At 43.6% G+C, this 13,270-nt stretch overlaps 2 protein-coding genes across 3 annotated transcripts in view; one reads left to right on the top strand and one right to left on the bottom strand.

Annotated features, from left to right (window-relative positions):
- MYO1E (myosin IE) overlaps window positions 1–13,270 on the bottom strand; it is a 172,691-nt gene that overhangs the window by 87,716 nt on the left and 71,705 nt on the right. The window contains exons 13-16 of the mRNA XM_011983206.1: window positions 11,115–11,201; window positions 9,453–9,620; window positions 6,159–6,244; window positions 3,084–3,165 (exon numbers count right to left, since the gene is read on the bottom strand). Of these exons, the coding sequence (XP_011838596.1) occupies window positions 3,084–3,165; window positions 6,159–6,244; window positions 9,453–9,620; window positions 11,115–11,201 (423 nt within the window). The remainder of the gene's footprint in view (window positions 1–3,083; window positions 3,166–6,158; window positions 6,245–9,452; window positions 9,621–11,114; window positions 11,202–13,270) is intronic.
- On the top strand, window positions 7,578–9,354 carry LDHAL6B (lactate dehydrogenase A-like 6B). 2 transcript variants are annotated; one of them, XM_011983194.1, is made up of 3 exons: window positions 7,578–8,090; window positions 8,142–8,150; window positions 8,274–9,262. In XM_011983194.1, the coding sequence occupies exons 1-3, from the start codon at window positions 7,595–7,597 to the stop codon at window positions 8,852–8,854; spliced, it is 1,086 nt and encodes a 361-aa protein (XP_011838584.1). In that variant the 5' UTR covers window positions 7,578–7,594; the 3' UTR covers window positions 8,855–9,262. The 2 variants fall into 2 exon arrangements, with proteins under 2 accessions (XP_011838584.1, XP_011838583.1); XM_011983193.1 differs by having other exon boundaries at window positions 7,578–9,354.

Here is a 13,270-nt window from a genome sequence, read left to right on the forward strand (position 1 = left end):
TGAGCCACTGTGCCCGGCCTAATTTTTGTATTTTTAGTAGAGATGGGGTTTCACCATGTTGGCCAGACTGGCCTGAAATGATACACCCACATTGGCCTCCCAAAGTGCTAGGTGGCCATGAGCCACCATGCCCGGCCTGCATTATACTTTATAGTAGAGTATCCGAATCTGAAAAGCTGAAATCCAAAATGCTCCAAAATTTGAAACTTTTTGAGCACCAACATGATGCTCAAAGGAAATGCTCGTTGGAGCATTTCAGGATTTGGGATGCTCAACCTGTACTGGTCCCTTCCAGACACAACAATATCGAATTAAGTAAAACCTCAAAATCAAGTGCTATTAAATATTACTATATTTATACTTTTATTTATAATCAAGATAATAAGAGTTCCCATCAAATGAATATTCTATTAGTTAAATCCTACAAATCAGTTTACATGTTTAAATAATTACAAGATAATGAAATATATAACACTGCGATGACCTTGAACACCAGTTTAATTTTTCTTTCAAGGAACTCAGAACCCTTTTAAATGCTTATGCCTCAGGGATATTGTTAAGATGACAGTGATGTCTGCAAAATACTGTGGATATGGAATGTATCGGAGATTGGGCCATGGCTTTGTAGCTGTAAGAGGTACTGGGAGAAACTTTTATTCCTATGTGGAGGCAGACAGCCAGGCAGACAGAGGTCACAACATCCACCGAGGAGAGTGTGCCTGGAGGTGGGAAAACATGCTGTACTCTCTTTAGGTAAACTGGCTGACTTCAGCTTGACCTCCCTAGAAAAGGGCCTGAGACTTGTAAACCTAAACATTTTGGAAACACCCCACACAATGATGGCACTTTGAACCTTCAACCAGACAAGCATATGAAGGAAAAGAAAGGGGACAAATCTTCAAGGAGGAAAAAAGTGTCCCTACCCTTGCTCTCCTTTTTATAGAGAATAATCCAGACCACTTGGAAATGAGTCATCATAACCTGGATGATCCGGGCCCCTTGGATCTGAATGTGACAGTCTTATGACTCGATTTTCCAGCCCAGAGTTAATCCTTATCCAGCACTTTGCAGTAAAGGCATGAGTCAGAAACTTCACACAGACAGTAATATCTGGGCCTCATGAGAATTTCATCTGTTTTCTGCCTTCAGCTTTCTGCTCCAGTGAGCCTAACCCAGTGGCTGTCCTGGGGCTACTAAATTTCTCTAGTTCTTTCAATATGATGTTCTTGACACTCAGAGGGCTCTACCCTACAGCTGAAAGCCCAGGTTGGACTTGGTTGCTTGCAGCACCTGTAATCCCAGCACTTTGGGAGGCTGAGGTGGGAGGATTGATTGCTTGAGCCCAGGAGTTCAAGACCAGCCTGGGTGACATTGTGAGAACTCAACTTTACAAAAAAGGAAAAAGCAACAATTAAGCAGAGACCAACAACGGTGATATAGGAATGGGGCTAAAGGGGAAGAATGTAGTCAGAGCACATATATACATCTTGTGTTCAGTATGCCTTAGGCACTGCGTTACATGCTTCTGATGAATTATGAAGCTGAAGCATCACAGTAATCTCTTAAGATAGACACCAATATCTCCATTTTACAGGGAAGCGGTGAGGGCACTGAGAGCATAAGTAACACCTTGGCAAGCACACAGCGAGGAAAACCCAGAGCTGAGATTCAAACACAGGCAAGCAAACTCAAAGCCCTGCTGTCACTCAACCATTCCTTTGATTGAAAAACTGAGAAAGTATTTAGCTGGTATAATTTTTTAAAAAAATTATTCTTAACCAGCATGATTTTTAAAAATAGCTTAGTGAATATTTCTTAGAGTTACAAGATTAAGTGTGTGTGACACAATGACAAAAACTTTTTTTTTTTTTTTTTTTTTTTTGAGACAGGGTCTCGTTCTGTCCCCCAGACTGGAGCAATCACAGCTCACTGTAGCTTTGACTTCCTTGACTAAAGCGATTCTCCTGCCTCAGCCTCCCAAGTAGCTAAGAGCATAGGTGTGAGCCACCACACCTAATTTTTATTTTTAGTAGAGATGGGGTTCTCATTATGTCGCACAGGTTGGTCTCAAACTCCCGGGGTCAAGTAATCCTCCCTCCTTGGCCTCCAAAAGTGTTGGGATTACAGGCCTGAACCACTACATGTGGCTGACACAGATTTTTTTTTTTCGAGACAGAGTTTCACTCTTCTTGCCCAAGCTGGAGTGCAATGGCGCTATCTTGGCTCACTGCAACCTCTGCCTCCCGGGCTCAAGTGATTCTCCTGCCTCAGCCTCCTGAGTAGCTGGGATTACAGGCGCCCACCACCACGCTTGGCTAATTTTGTATTTTTAGTAGAGACAGGGTTTCTCCTCTCCATGTTGGTCAGGCTGGTCTTGAATTCCCGACCTCAGGTGATCCGCCTGCCTCGGCCTCCCAAAGTGCTGGGATTACAGGCATGAGCCACTGCGCCCGGCCCACAAACTCTTAATTCAGAGTGTAATTAGGGACAACGAATTTTGCCACACAATGGCTCAGGTACCACAGAACCCTGCCTACTTCCTGAGAAACACTGTTAAGATTTCCTTCAGACTTTGAGACACCATGTGGCCAGATGTGTCTTCAATTCCCAGCAAGGAAAGGCCTGCAGGGCCCAGCGAGGAGGGACGCATAAATTGCCCCTAAAAGACCAAGTAGAATTTCTGGCAAGTAACGTTCCATAACTGGCAGGTTTTTGGGCTTGGCCTGGAAAACTGTCATCAATATCCAAAACATGGCTCCGAACCACAAAATTTCCCTGATAGTTTAACATAAATTCTTCCAGATTCTGTATAAAGCCATTTCCTCTTAGAAAGTAGCTGATTATCAGCTGCTGACTATTAAGCTATGAGGTACTTAAACCATTTAAGGTTTTGGTACAGCCAAGTCAAATTCAGCTTGCGTCCTGGAACCTTTTAACAAGCAGCGACATTACTTCTGAGCATCTTCTGTAACCATCTCCTCACATCTCGCTGACCTCATATCCTGGCCCAGGGGTGCAGCTCCTGACTCCTAGGAAGCCCTAGCCCTTTTAAGAATCTATAAATTTCCTAAAATACAACTAACCTTTATTTTGCTTCCGGCAGTAGTTGGGCGCCCTTTCTTGTCAGCTTGCAGATTTTCTGGAAATAAAGACTTTATGAAAGGCCTGGAAAAGGAGAAAGAGAATGAATTAGCAATCTGTAAGTACCTTGGGGTCTGAAAGCCTGCCTTTTTAGAGGATGGGGTGGAGGGCCGTCCCCAGGCACATAACCTTGGCTACAGAAAAGCCATCTAACTCACAGCGCAGGCCATCAAGATGTGACTTGGGGAAATGAACAATGGACGAAAGACATGAAAGGAAAGACTTCTAAGATATAAGCAACTTGGAATCAAAGACTGCAAAATAAATTTTAAAACGTTGCTTTCCAAAGTCCCTAGTCACAGGAATTAAGGTATATCTTGACAGTAGAACATAACGGAGGGAGGTCAGTAGGGGATTTCAGGTTTTCGTTTTCTTTTGTTTTTGAGACAGGGTCTCGCTCTGTTGCCCAGGCCGGAGTGCAGGGGTTCAATCATGGCTCACTGCAGCCTCGACCTCCCAGGCTCAAGCCATCTTCCCACCTCAGCCTCCTGAGTGACTGGGACTATAGGCAGGTGCCACCACATCCAGCTAATTCTTGTATTTTCTATAGAGATGGGGTTTTGCCATGTTTCCCAGGCTGGTCTCAAACAACTGGGCTCAAGAGATATTCCTGCCTCAGCCTCTTGAAGTGTTGGGACTACAGGTGTGAGGCACTGCGCCCGGCCAGCATGTGTTTGTTAACACAAGCAAGCTAGACCAGAACTCAGGGAATTATATGAAATATCTGGATTCAGTGCAGATGCTGCTTTGCTCTAGAGCAGTTTCCGAGCCTAGGCACTGGTATCTGCGGCTGAATAATTCTTTGTTGGGGGCTGAGGAGGGGGCCTCTTCTACATATAGTGAGATATTTAGCAGCATCCATGGTCTCTGTTCACCAGATGCCAGTAGCACACTGTTCCCAGCTCTACACAGAAAACCCTGACAAACTGCTTTTGAGAATGAGCGATTTTAAGTGGAGCAGTAACAAATCACGAGCACTCTGCCTCCTGAATATACTTTTTTTTTTTTTTTGAGACAAAGTCTCACTCTATCGCCAGGCTGGAGTGCAGTGGCGTGATCTTGGCTCACTGCAACCTCTGCCTCCCAGGTGCAAGAGATTCTCCTGCCTCAACCTCCTGAGTAGCTGGGACTACAAGCGCAAACCACCACACACAGCTAATTTTTGTATTATTAGTAGAAACAGGGTTTCACCATGTTGGCCAGGATGGTCTCGATCTCTTGACCTCGTGATCCACCTGCCTTGGCCTCCCAAAGTGCTGTGATTACAGGCGTGAGCCACTGTGCCCGGCCTGTATATACTTTCATTAGTGGTGCTATTTGAGCTGCATGTGTTTACACATCTGCCTCACTAGCAACAGGACAGGGACAATGCCTTCCTCATCTTAGTGTCCCTGGTGTGTCTGAAGCATAGCATGGTACACAGTTGGTCCATAATATATATTTGCTGACTGGGTGAATGACAGGATCCATGTAAATTAGCAATCTGACATTCAAACTCAAACTCACTTCCTCCTCAATGACTTTTTGGGCATCTTGAATGTTCCAGGAAGTCTCCCCAGCAATCTACTTTTAACTTGACCAGACACGACTACAGATTTTGACATCAAATGTGTTTATAAAATAATAGGCCATGTCTATATGACAGCAGTTTATATGCAAGCAATAATAGCTCTTAAACTTGGCAGGAATTTTAATAAGTTTTTAAAAACAATCTCCGGAAGCAAGTCTGCACCTGACTGCCATAAAACCCACAAGCCAGGACTTGTGGCTTACCTAACCATCTCAGAGAAGAACCGATCGATTTTGTATGTTGTGAATAAAGAGAAACGCAAAATCTCAAAAATAGTGGTGTGACTGCAAAGAAGGGCAGGGATGGAGAGCAGAGGGTGAGGAGGGGCAGGGAGTGGCAGAGACAGAATTAAATGGAGCAGAACAGCTGTCCAGGGCCTGAAAAGGAAACTCTTGCTTTGCTTTCATTGCAGTCAGTCCTTTATTAGGAAATTATCAGGCTCGCTGCTGTTGATTAGAGCAACTGGCCTTGCTGTTGTGACAGCTTAAGTAATAGAGACCAGAAGGGCAACTCTTACTTGAAATAAGCTCTAGAAATTGTTAGATCTGGCATGCATGGGCCTTGCCTTGCAAGCATGGACCTGCTCATGTAAATTACATCTTCTTATGTGTTATCCAGGATCTTGAGAACCTTTTCAGGGAAGAGGGGAGGAAGGCAGAGGTGGTCCTGACAGTTCTAGCAGTGTGCAAGGGGGATACCCCCACTGTTCTACCCCTATAGCTGAAACAGGGTCTTGGGAGTTAAAATGGATCTCTGAGTCACTCCTTCCTTTAGTTGTCCCTCCCAGAGTTCTCAAGCCATTTCTTAAGTACTTCAGGGACTCTGGTTAATGTGGGTCTTGCTAAGCCATTAAACATCTTTAAAAATTCAAAGACCATGAAGAAGAGTTCAAGGGCAAAATGTCATAGAACCAGACTCTTCCACTCTTAAATGGTCAGAAATGGCCATCCCAATCCAAAGCCAGTGGGCTCACTTCTCCCTGATAATAGTATTGAAAGGTAGAAAGTCTGATGCCCTCAAGGACCTGTAGATGGCACTTGGAATTTGGGTGCATGAAGTGTTAGGGACATAAAAGGGACAGACTGATATAGAGAAAAGAAAGCTATTTTGAGAAACCAAATAGATCAATAATAATCCAGACCCAATAGCACAAAGGAACAAAATCCTAACCACTAAACATCACAGGTGTTTTGTTTTGTTTTTGTTTTTTCTTTATTAGAGACACGGTGTTCCTATGTTGCCTGGCTGGAGGGCAGTGGCTATTCATAGGAGTGATCATAGCTCACTGTAGCCTCAAACTCCTAGGATCAAGTGATCCTCCTGCCTCAGCCTCCCGAGTCGCTGGGACTATAGGAGCACACTACCACACCCAGCTCATAAGTTTGTTTTCGTATTGAAAATTTCATCAAACCTATATCCCCTGTCAGCTATGGCAAAACATACTTACAGCTCACTGCTCTGCATAAGCTCAATGAGATCCATAAAAAGCACATCCCGGTTCCTTTCACAAAAGCCATCCATGTCATAGGATACCTGGCCAAGAATGGAAAGAAATCTAATTTCATTGAACAAAATGTAATTTCATTGAACAAAATGTGATTCATTGAACAAAATCGTTTATTGAACAAAAAATCTAATTTCACCAAACAAAAAACCCAAGTTGCCATGACTATCCTCACCACAACGTGTGGATTTCCAGATGTTGCATTTGGGATTTCATTGTGCACTGTCACAGGAAGGTTGTGCATATCTTGTTAGCTGACTTAGCAGGGATGACCTGCAGATGCTGATGAGTATCTGCCTGCCTGGATGGCCCAGGTGATCCATAATCAGAACTCCAGCTCTCAAGGCCCCATACCCCTTTTTCAGTGGATTCATAGGGGTGTCTAAATGACAAACTCAATTCTTTTCCTAAATTTTAGCAAAGACAGAGCAAAAGCGAAGCCCCTCATGCTCAGTAATTCATTGCAATGAGCCATGTCATCTGAGGCTTTGCAATTTCTCCCAGAAGCAGTATCGAATTTGCACCAATCTGGCCAGAAACTCATGCTCAGATACTCTGTTTAACAAGAGGTCAGCTGGGATGATGGATGAGACCAGGGGATTTCCATAGGACCAGGAAGTCCCCAAGATCATGACCTCAAATTACTTTTTTATCATCTGCAGCCCCACACAGCCTGGCACCCAGTAGCCACCCAATACTCATGGGTTTTATGAGAACATACATCAAAAGTGAACTCTGGGCCTTGATTTATACTCCCAGTCGGCATGGGGAGACAAGGAATGCCAGTCTGTGATTCCAGCAAGAGGCAAGACGAAAATCTATTTCTTCAGCAGCTAATATATGTAGCAGGGTGATTCATGTTCCAAAAATATGCAGTAGTATGGTGAGATTTAGTGCTGGAGTGACTTCCAGCTGGCCCCTACCCTGCTCAAGCTTCAGCTGACTGTCCCAGTGCGGGTTCTGGCCAGGACTGGCACCAACGCAGCGGGATCCTTTCAAAATAGGCCTCCAGCGCCATAGACCAGAAAGCAGGAGCCCACTTCTCGGACACTGGGAGATGGTGCAGGCAGCCGCCGGTACGCAAAGCACAGCGCCCTATCCTTCCCGGCAGGGTCATGGTTCAGAAAACGTAACCTTATTTTCATCTGTAGATAATAGAAGCATTTTTCCTTGGCACTCATACTAAAAATAAAAAACTAGTAATCCCAGGGATCTGGGTTAGCTTCTTCAGCATGTCAACTATTGATGAGAACACTCTTTGTAAAACAAACTCCAGAAATCACTTGCTAGAGAAGCAGCCCTTCAACACCTACAGAAAGCACGTGTCGGAGACGCTGGAAAGGCCCGCGCAGCCGCAGTAGAGGGCCAGGGGGCGGGTCATGCGCACCCGCAGTAGAGGGCTGAAGGTCCTGCCAACGGCTCTCTTGGTGTCTCAACGTTCTGGTCAGCAGCTTTTTGCCGTTTCTCTCTCTCCAGTTCTTGAGCGAGCAGCCATGAGTTGGACTGTGCCTCTTGTGCGGGCCAGCCAGAGAGTGAGCTCGGTGGGAGCGAATTTCCTGTGCCTGAAGATGGCCCTGTGTCCCCGTCAGGCAGCGCGCATCCCACTCAAGGGCGCCTGGCGCTTCACCTCCGTGAGCAAGATGGCGACTGTGAAGAGTGAGCTTATTGAGCGCTTCACTTCTGAGGAGCCCGTTCATCACAGTAAGGTCTCCATCATAGGAACTGGATCGGTGGGCATGGCCTGCGCTATCAGCATCTTATTAAAAGGCTTGATCGATGAACTTGCCCTTGTGGATCTTGACGAAGGCAAACTGAAGGGTGAGACGATGGATCTTCAACATGGCAGCTCTTTCACGAAAATGCCAAATATTGTTTGTAGCAAAGATTACTTTGTCACCGCAAACTCCAACCTAGTGATTATCACAGCAGGTGCACGCCAAGAAAAGGGAGAAACGCGCCTTAATTTAGTGCAGCGAAATGTGGCCCTCTTCAAGTTAATGATTTCCAATATTGTCCAGCATAGTCCCCACTGCAAACTGATTATTGTTTCCAATCCAGTGGATATCTTAAGTTACGTAGCTTGGAAGCTGAGTGCATTTCCCAAAAACCGTGTTATTGGAAGCGGCTGTAACCTGGATACTGCTCGTTTTCGTTTCTTGATTGGACAAAAGCTTGGTATCCATTCTGAAAGCTGCCATGGATGGATCCTCGGAGAGCACGGAGACTCAAGTGTTCCTGTGTGGAGTGGAGTGAACATAGCTGGTGTCCCTTTGAAGGACCTGAACTCTGATATAGGAACTGATAAAGATCCTGAGCAATGGAAAAATGTCCACGAAGAAGTGATTGCTACTGCCTATGAGATTATTAAAATGAAAGGTTATACTTCTTGGGCCATTGGCCTATCTGTGGCTGATTTAACAGAAAGTATTTTGAAGAATCTTAGGAGAACACATCCAGTTTCCACCATAATTAAGGGCCTCTATGGAATAGATGAAGAAGTATTCCTCAGTATTCCTTGTATCCTGGGAGAGAATGGTATTACCCATCTTATAAAGATAAAGCTGACCCCTGAAGAAGAGGCCCGTCTGAAAAAAAGTGCAAAAACACTTTGGGAAATTCAGAAGGAGCTCAAGATTTAAAGTTGTCTAAAACTACCATTCCGAAATTATTGAAGAGATCACAGATACAGGATTATATAACGAAATTTTGAATAAACTTGAATTCCTAAAAGATGGAAACAGGAAAGTAGGTAGAGTGACTTTCCTATTTATTTAGTCCTTCAGGTCTTTTATTTAGCATCCACGTGCTGGATGATACTTATTTACAATTCCTAAGTGTTTTTGGTACCTCTGATGTAGCAGCACTTGCCTTGTTATATACATGTTGTTAGCATTTGGTTCCCAAAAAGTAGGATGTAGGTATTCATTGTGTTCTAGAAATTCTGAGTCTTTTCATTAGATATATGCTATTTCTTTCATTCTTGCTGTCTTACACCTATGTTCATTTATACGCTGTAAAGTAGTAGCTTCTTCTACAGTATAAAAATAAAAGTATGTACATACAAAAAAAATATGCAGTAGTATATACAATCTTTTGTTTTGCTTCCTTTGATAGTCAATAAGTTCTATTTGTTGAATGAATAAAATACGGCGAGGCATATGATTTGCTTCATGAGAAACCGGATCACAGACCCAAAAGCTTAAAACAGATAGACATTAAAATGGATATTGGCCATACCTTCCCAGCATAATGATGAATGATGAAGCCTTGGTTCCAACTGTTGAAGTGCTCATGACTCCCAATCTGCATCTGAAGTTTCTGGAGCAGTGTCTGATCTGCCCCCTCACCCACCGCATGCATCGTGGCGCACACATCATCCAGGATGCTCATGATGCCAGGAGGGTTCTGATGGGAGCAAGAAGGCAAGGCCCTAGTCACTGACCTCTCCAAAACAGACAATGCTTATCAGGTCCTTTCTTAGGGAAGGAAACGGCTCCCCAGACTTAAGATACCATCTTGAAAGTCAGTCTTCCCCTTCAGGCAAGAATGCAATTAATAGTCCCAAATTGGAAGTCACCACTTAGATCTAAAGAGGGAGGAAACTCCATTTTCCAAAAAGCTGTTTAACTCCCTGAAGTTTTATCCAACTGTCATGCACAGATCATTATCTGCTCACTCATATTCATGCCAAATTGACTTAAGAATCCAAAAGTAAAATAAAAACATTTTCCTTTGACCTAATCTATTTCTTAATGTTCTCTTTCAGCATGTTACCCATATAGGCATCATTTATATAGTTATTTAGTGTACACACTCTATAATGCATTTCCTTTTTCACATAGCACTATTTTATAAGCATTCCTCATGTTTTACATATTCTTCATACTTCCTATGTTAATGGCTGTATTTCTCATTTGTTTAATAACTAAGTTGTCTGGCTGGGCATGGTGGCTCATGCATGTAATCCCAGTACTTTGGGAGGCCGAGGTGGGTGGATCATGAGGTCCGGAGTTCGAGACCAGCCTGGCCAACTGGCCAACATGGTGAAACCCCTGGGCAACAGAGCGAGATGCCTCTCAAAATAAATAAATAAATAAATAAGTTGTCTACGGATGTTTTCACTGTTTCCAGTGTTTGGCTTTTTTTTATATATATATATATATATATATATATAATCCTATAGAGATATTTGTTCTGTATCACTTTTCTTTTATTTTGAATCATCTTTTTTTCTTTTGAGACAGGGTCTTGTCTTGCTCTGTCACCCAGGCTGGAGTGCAGTGGCACAATCTCAGCTCACCACAGCCTCAACCTCCCAGGCTCAAGTGATCCTCCCACCTCAGCCTCCAGAGTAGCTAGGACCACAGGTGCGTGCCACCATGCCTGGCTAATTTTTGTATTTAGCTAATACAATTTTTGTATTAGCTAAATTTTCTGTTTGGAAACAGGGTTTCACCATGTTGCTGGGGCTGGTCTTGAACCCCTGTGCTCAAGCGATCCACCTGCCTCGGCCTCCCAAAGTACCGGGATTACAGGCATGAGCCACCATGCCCAGCCTGAATCAGTCATTAAGGCTAAAGTCCTAGAAGTTGGACTAGAACACAGGGCCAGTTTTATGGCTCTTCACATGCTAAGTCATCGTGTGATAGCTGTCTTCTCTTAGAATCAGTAACAACTTCCATTTGTAAATTGACATTTTACTCATATCCACATGTTCATATTTACTGCCAGAATAAAGCCCTACTGTTTTCTTTTCACACATACAGAAAACTAATACAATTGCTCAAATTCTCTGCAAATCAGAGTTGTCACTTTGCCTGTTCTAAAACAACGACACAGAACAAAAACTCACTTAATGTAAACCTGTGAGCAGTGAAGACATACTAAACCAACACTTACCACTTTGTTCTCTATGAGGTCACATACAATTTTATTATTAAAGTACTCAATGGGTGTCCATCTTATTCCCTCTTGAACATATTCTTCCTGTAAGACAGAAACCAGGAACTCACATTATTTCCCAAATAGCAAGAGCTCTGCACGGACAGACCCTGAATGGACAAAAATTCCCATGAAAGAGAAAAACCTGAATGTCCTTCAACAAATACCAGGAACTTTAATTTCTTATTTTCTAAGAGGTAACAGGAAAGGAACACTTTATGACTTGGTGATTTTTATGTTTAGTTTGAACCCTATGAAATTGTTGCCACACAATTGTTTCTGGCCAAAGAAAACTGCAATTTAGTAGCACCGAACTCATAAATCCAGTTACAAAAAAAATCACAAAACTTAAAATTTAACATAGGGCTGGGCGCAGTGGCTCACATCTGTAATCCCAGCACTTTGGGAGGCCGAGGTGGGCGGATCACAAGGTCAGGAGTTAGAGACCATCCTGACCAACACGGTGAAACCGTCTCTACTAAAATTACAAAAAGTAGCTGGGTGTGGTGGTGTGCGCCTATAATCCCAGCTACTTGGGAGGCTGAGGCAGGAGAACTGCTTGAACCCAGGAGGTGGAGGTTGAAGTGAGCCGAGATCGCGCCACGGCACTCCAGCCTGGGCGACAAAGCGAAACTCCATCTCAAAAATAAATAAATAAATAAAAATTAAAATTAAATATAGGACAGGAGTAGATTAACATCCAGGTACTTAATGGGAAGGTTCTTCAGTCTATCAGAGGCTCATTTAACTTGAAAACCATGACACTATCCTGGTTTTTTCTTCTTTCCTCACTGGTTTCACTTTGCCAGCTTCCTTTGCTAGCTCTTTCTTATTTCCAGAACTTTATATGTGGTGGAGTCTCAGGGGTCAATCTTTCAGCCTTCTTGTTTTCTCAGCCCTCCTTCTCTAGGTGATTTCTATCAATCCCATGGCTTTAAATATACCACCTACAGGCTAATGACCCCTGAATTGATTTCTCATCTATATCTCGCCACGGGGTTCCAGACTCAAATCCATTCTACAGACTGGAATCTTCGCTTGGATGTATAATAAATGGGCCTCTCCAACTTAACCTGTTTAGAGGAATTCTGATTCCATATTTCCCATGACCTCCAAACAATCCCTCTTCTCATCTCACCCTCCAGTAAATAGTGTCACCATCAGCCCTGTTATCCAGGGTATAAAGCTAAGAATCACCCATGATTGCTCCTTCTTTCTTGGCTATTGCTAATTATTTTGAGCAAGTCCCATTCTCTCACTTTCCAGATACTCCCTCTCACCACCTGGACTGCTACCATCACCGTCTGAGTCTCTACCACATCTAACGCAGTCTCCTGCAGTATCCCCATCACTGGTTTTTTAACTTCCATTCTAGTTTGCTTTCCCCTGCCTCACCCCACTCTATAAGCCTACAGAGTCAGAGTGACCCTTTCAAAAACGCAAACAACAAATCAGATCACGTCACTCCTCCCTCAAAATTCTTCAATGGGTCCTCATTCCACTTACTATAACACCCAAAGTCTCAGCCATGCCCTACAGTTTCCCATATGATCTAGCCCCTGCCTCCCCGCTCCCATCTCATTGGCTATTGTGCTCTTTCTTGGTTGTTTTTCTCTGGCTACTCTAAGGGTTGGGGAAGGCTAGAGGTTCACGGGAAACCCATAGAGAGACGACCAAACCAGTTTGGAGACTACTGCAGTAGAGTGGGCTAGACGTGGTAGGGACTTAGATGGCAACGGTAGCAATGGGTTTCATGTGAACCTCTAGCCTTCCCCACCCCTTAGAGTAGCTACAGTAAAACAACCAAGGGTGGGTTCCAGGGCAGAAGGTCACGTGAAACCCGCTGGTATAGTGTTTCCTAAGCACAGGCATAAACACTTCCATAACTAAATGACCCCAAAACAGCCTTTGATGTATACAGTGGCTTGAATAGTATCCTCCCAAATTTCACATCCACCTGGAACCTCAGAATGTGTGAGGTTTGGAAGTAAGGTCTTTGTAAATGTAATTCACTAAGGACCCCACCGTAAGGCATCCTGGGTTTAGCGTGAACTCGAAATCCAAAAAAATGGTGTCTTTCTTTTCTTTTTCTTTTTCTTTTTTTTTTTTTTTTT

The sequence above is a fragment of the Mandrillus leucophaeus genome, unplaced genomic scaffold (assembly GCF_000951045.1).
Source record: "Mandrillus leucophaeus isolate KB7577 unplaced genomic scaffold, Mleu.le_1.0 Scaffold247, whole genome shotgun sequence".
In the NCBI taxonomy this organism is placed as follows: domain Eukaryota; kingdom Metazoa; phylum Chordata; class Mammalia; order Primates; family Cercopithecidae; genus Mandrillus; species Mandrillus leucophaeus.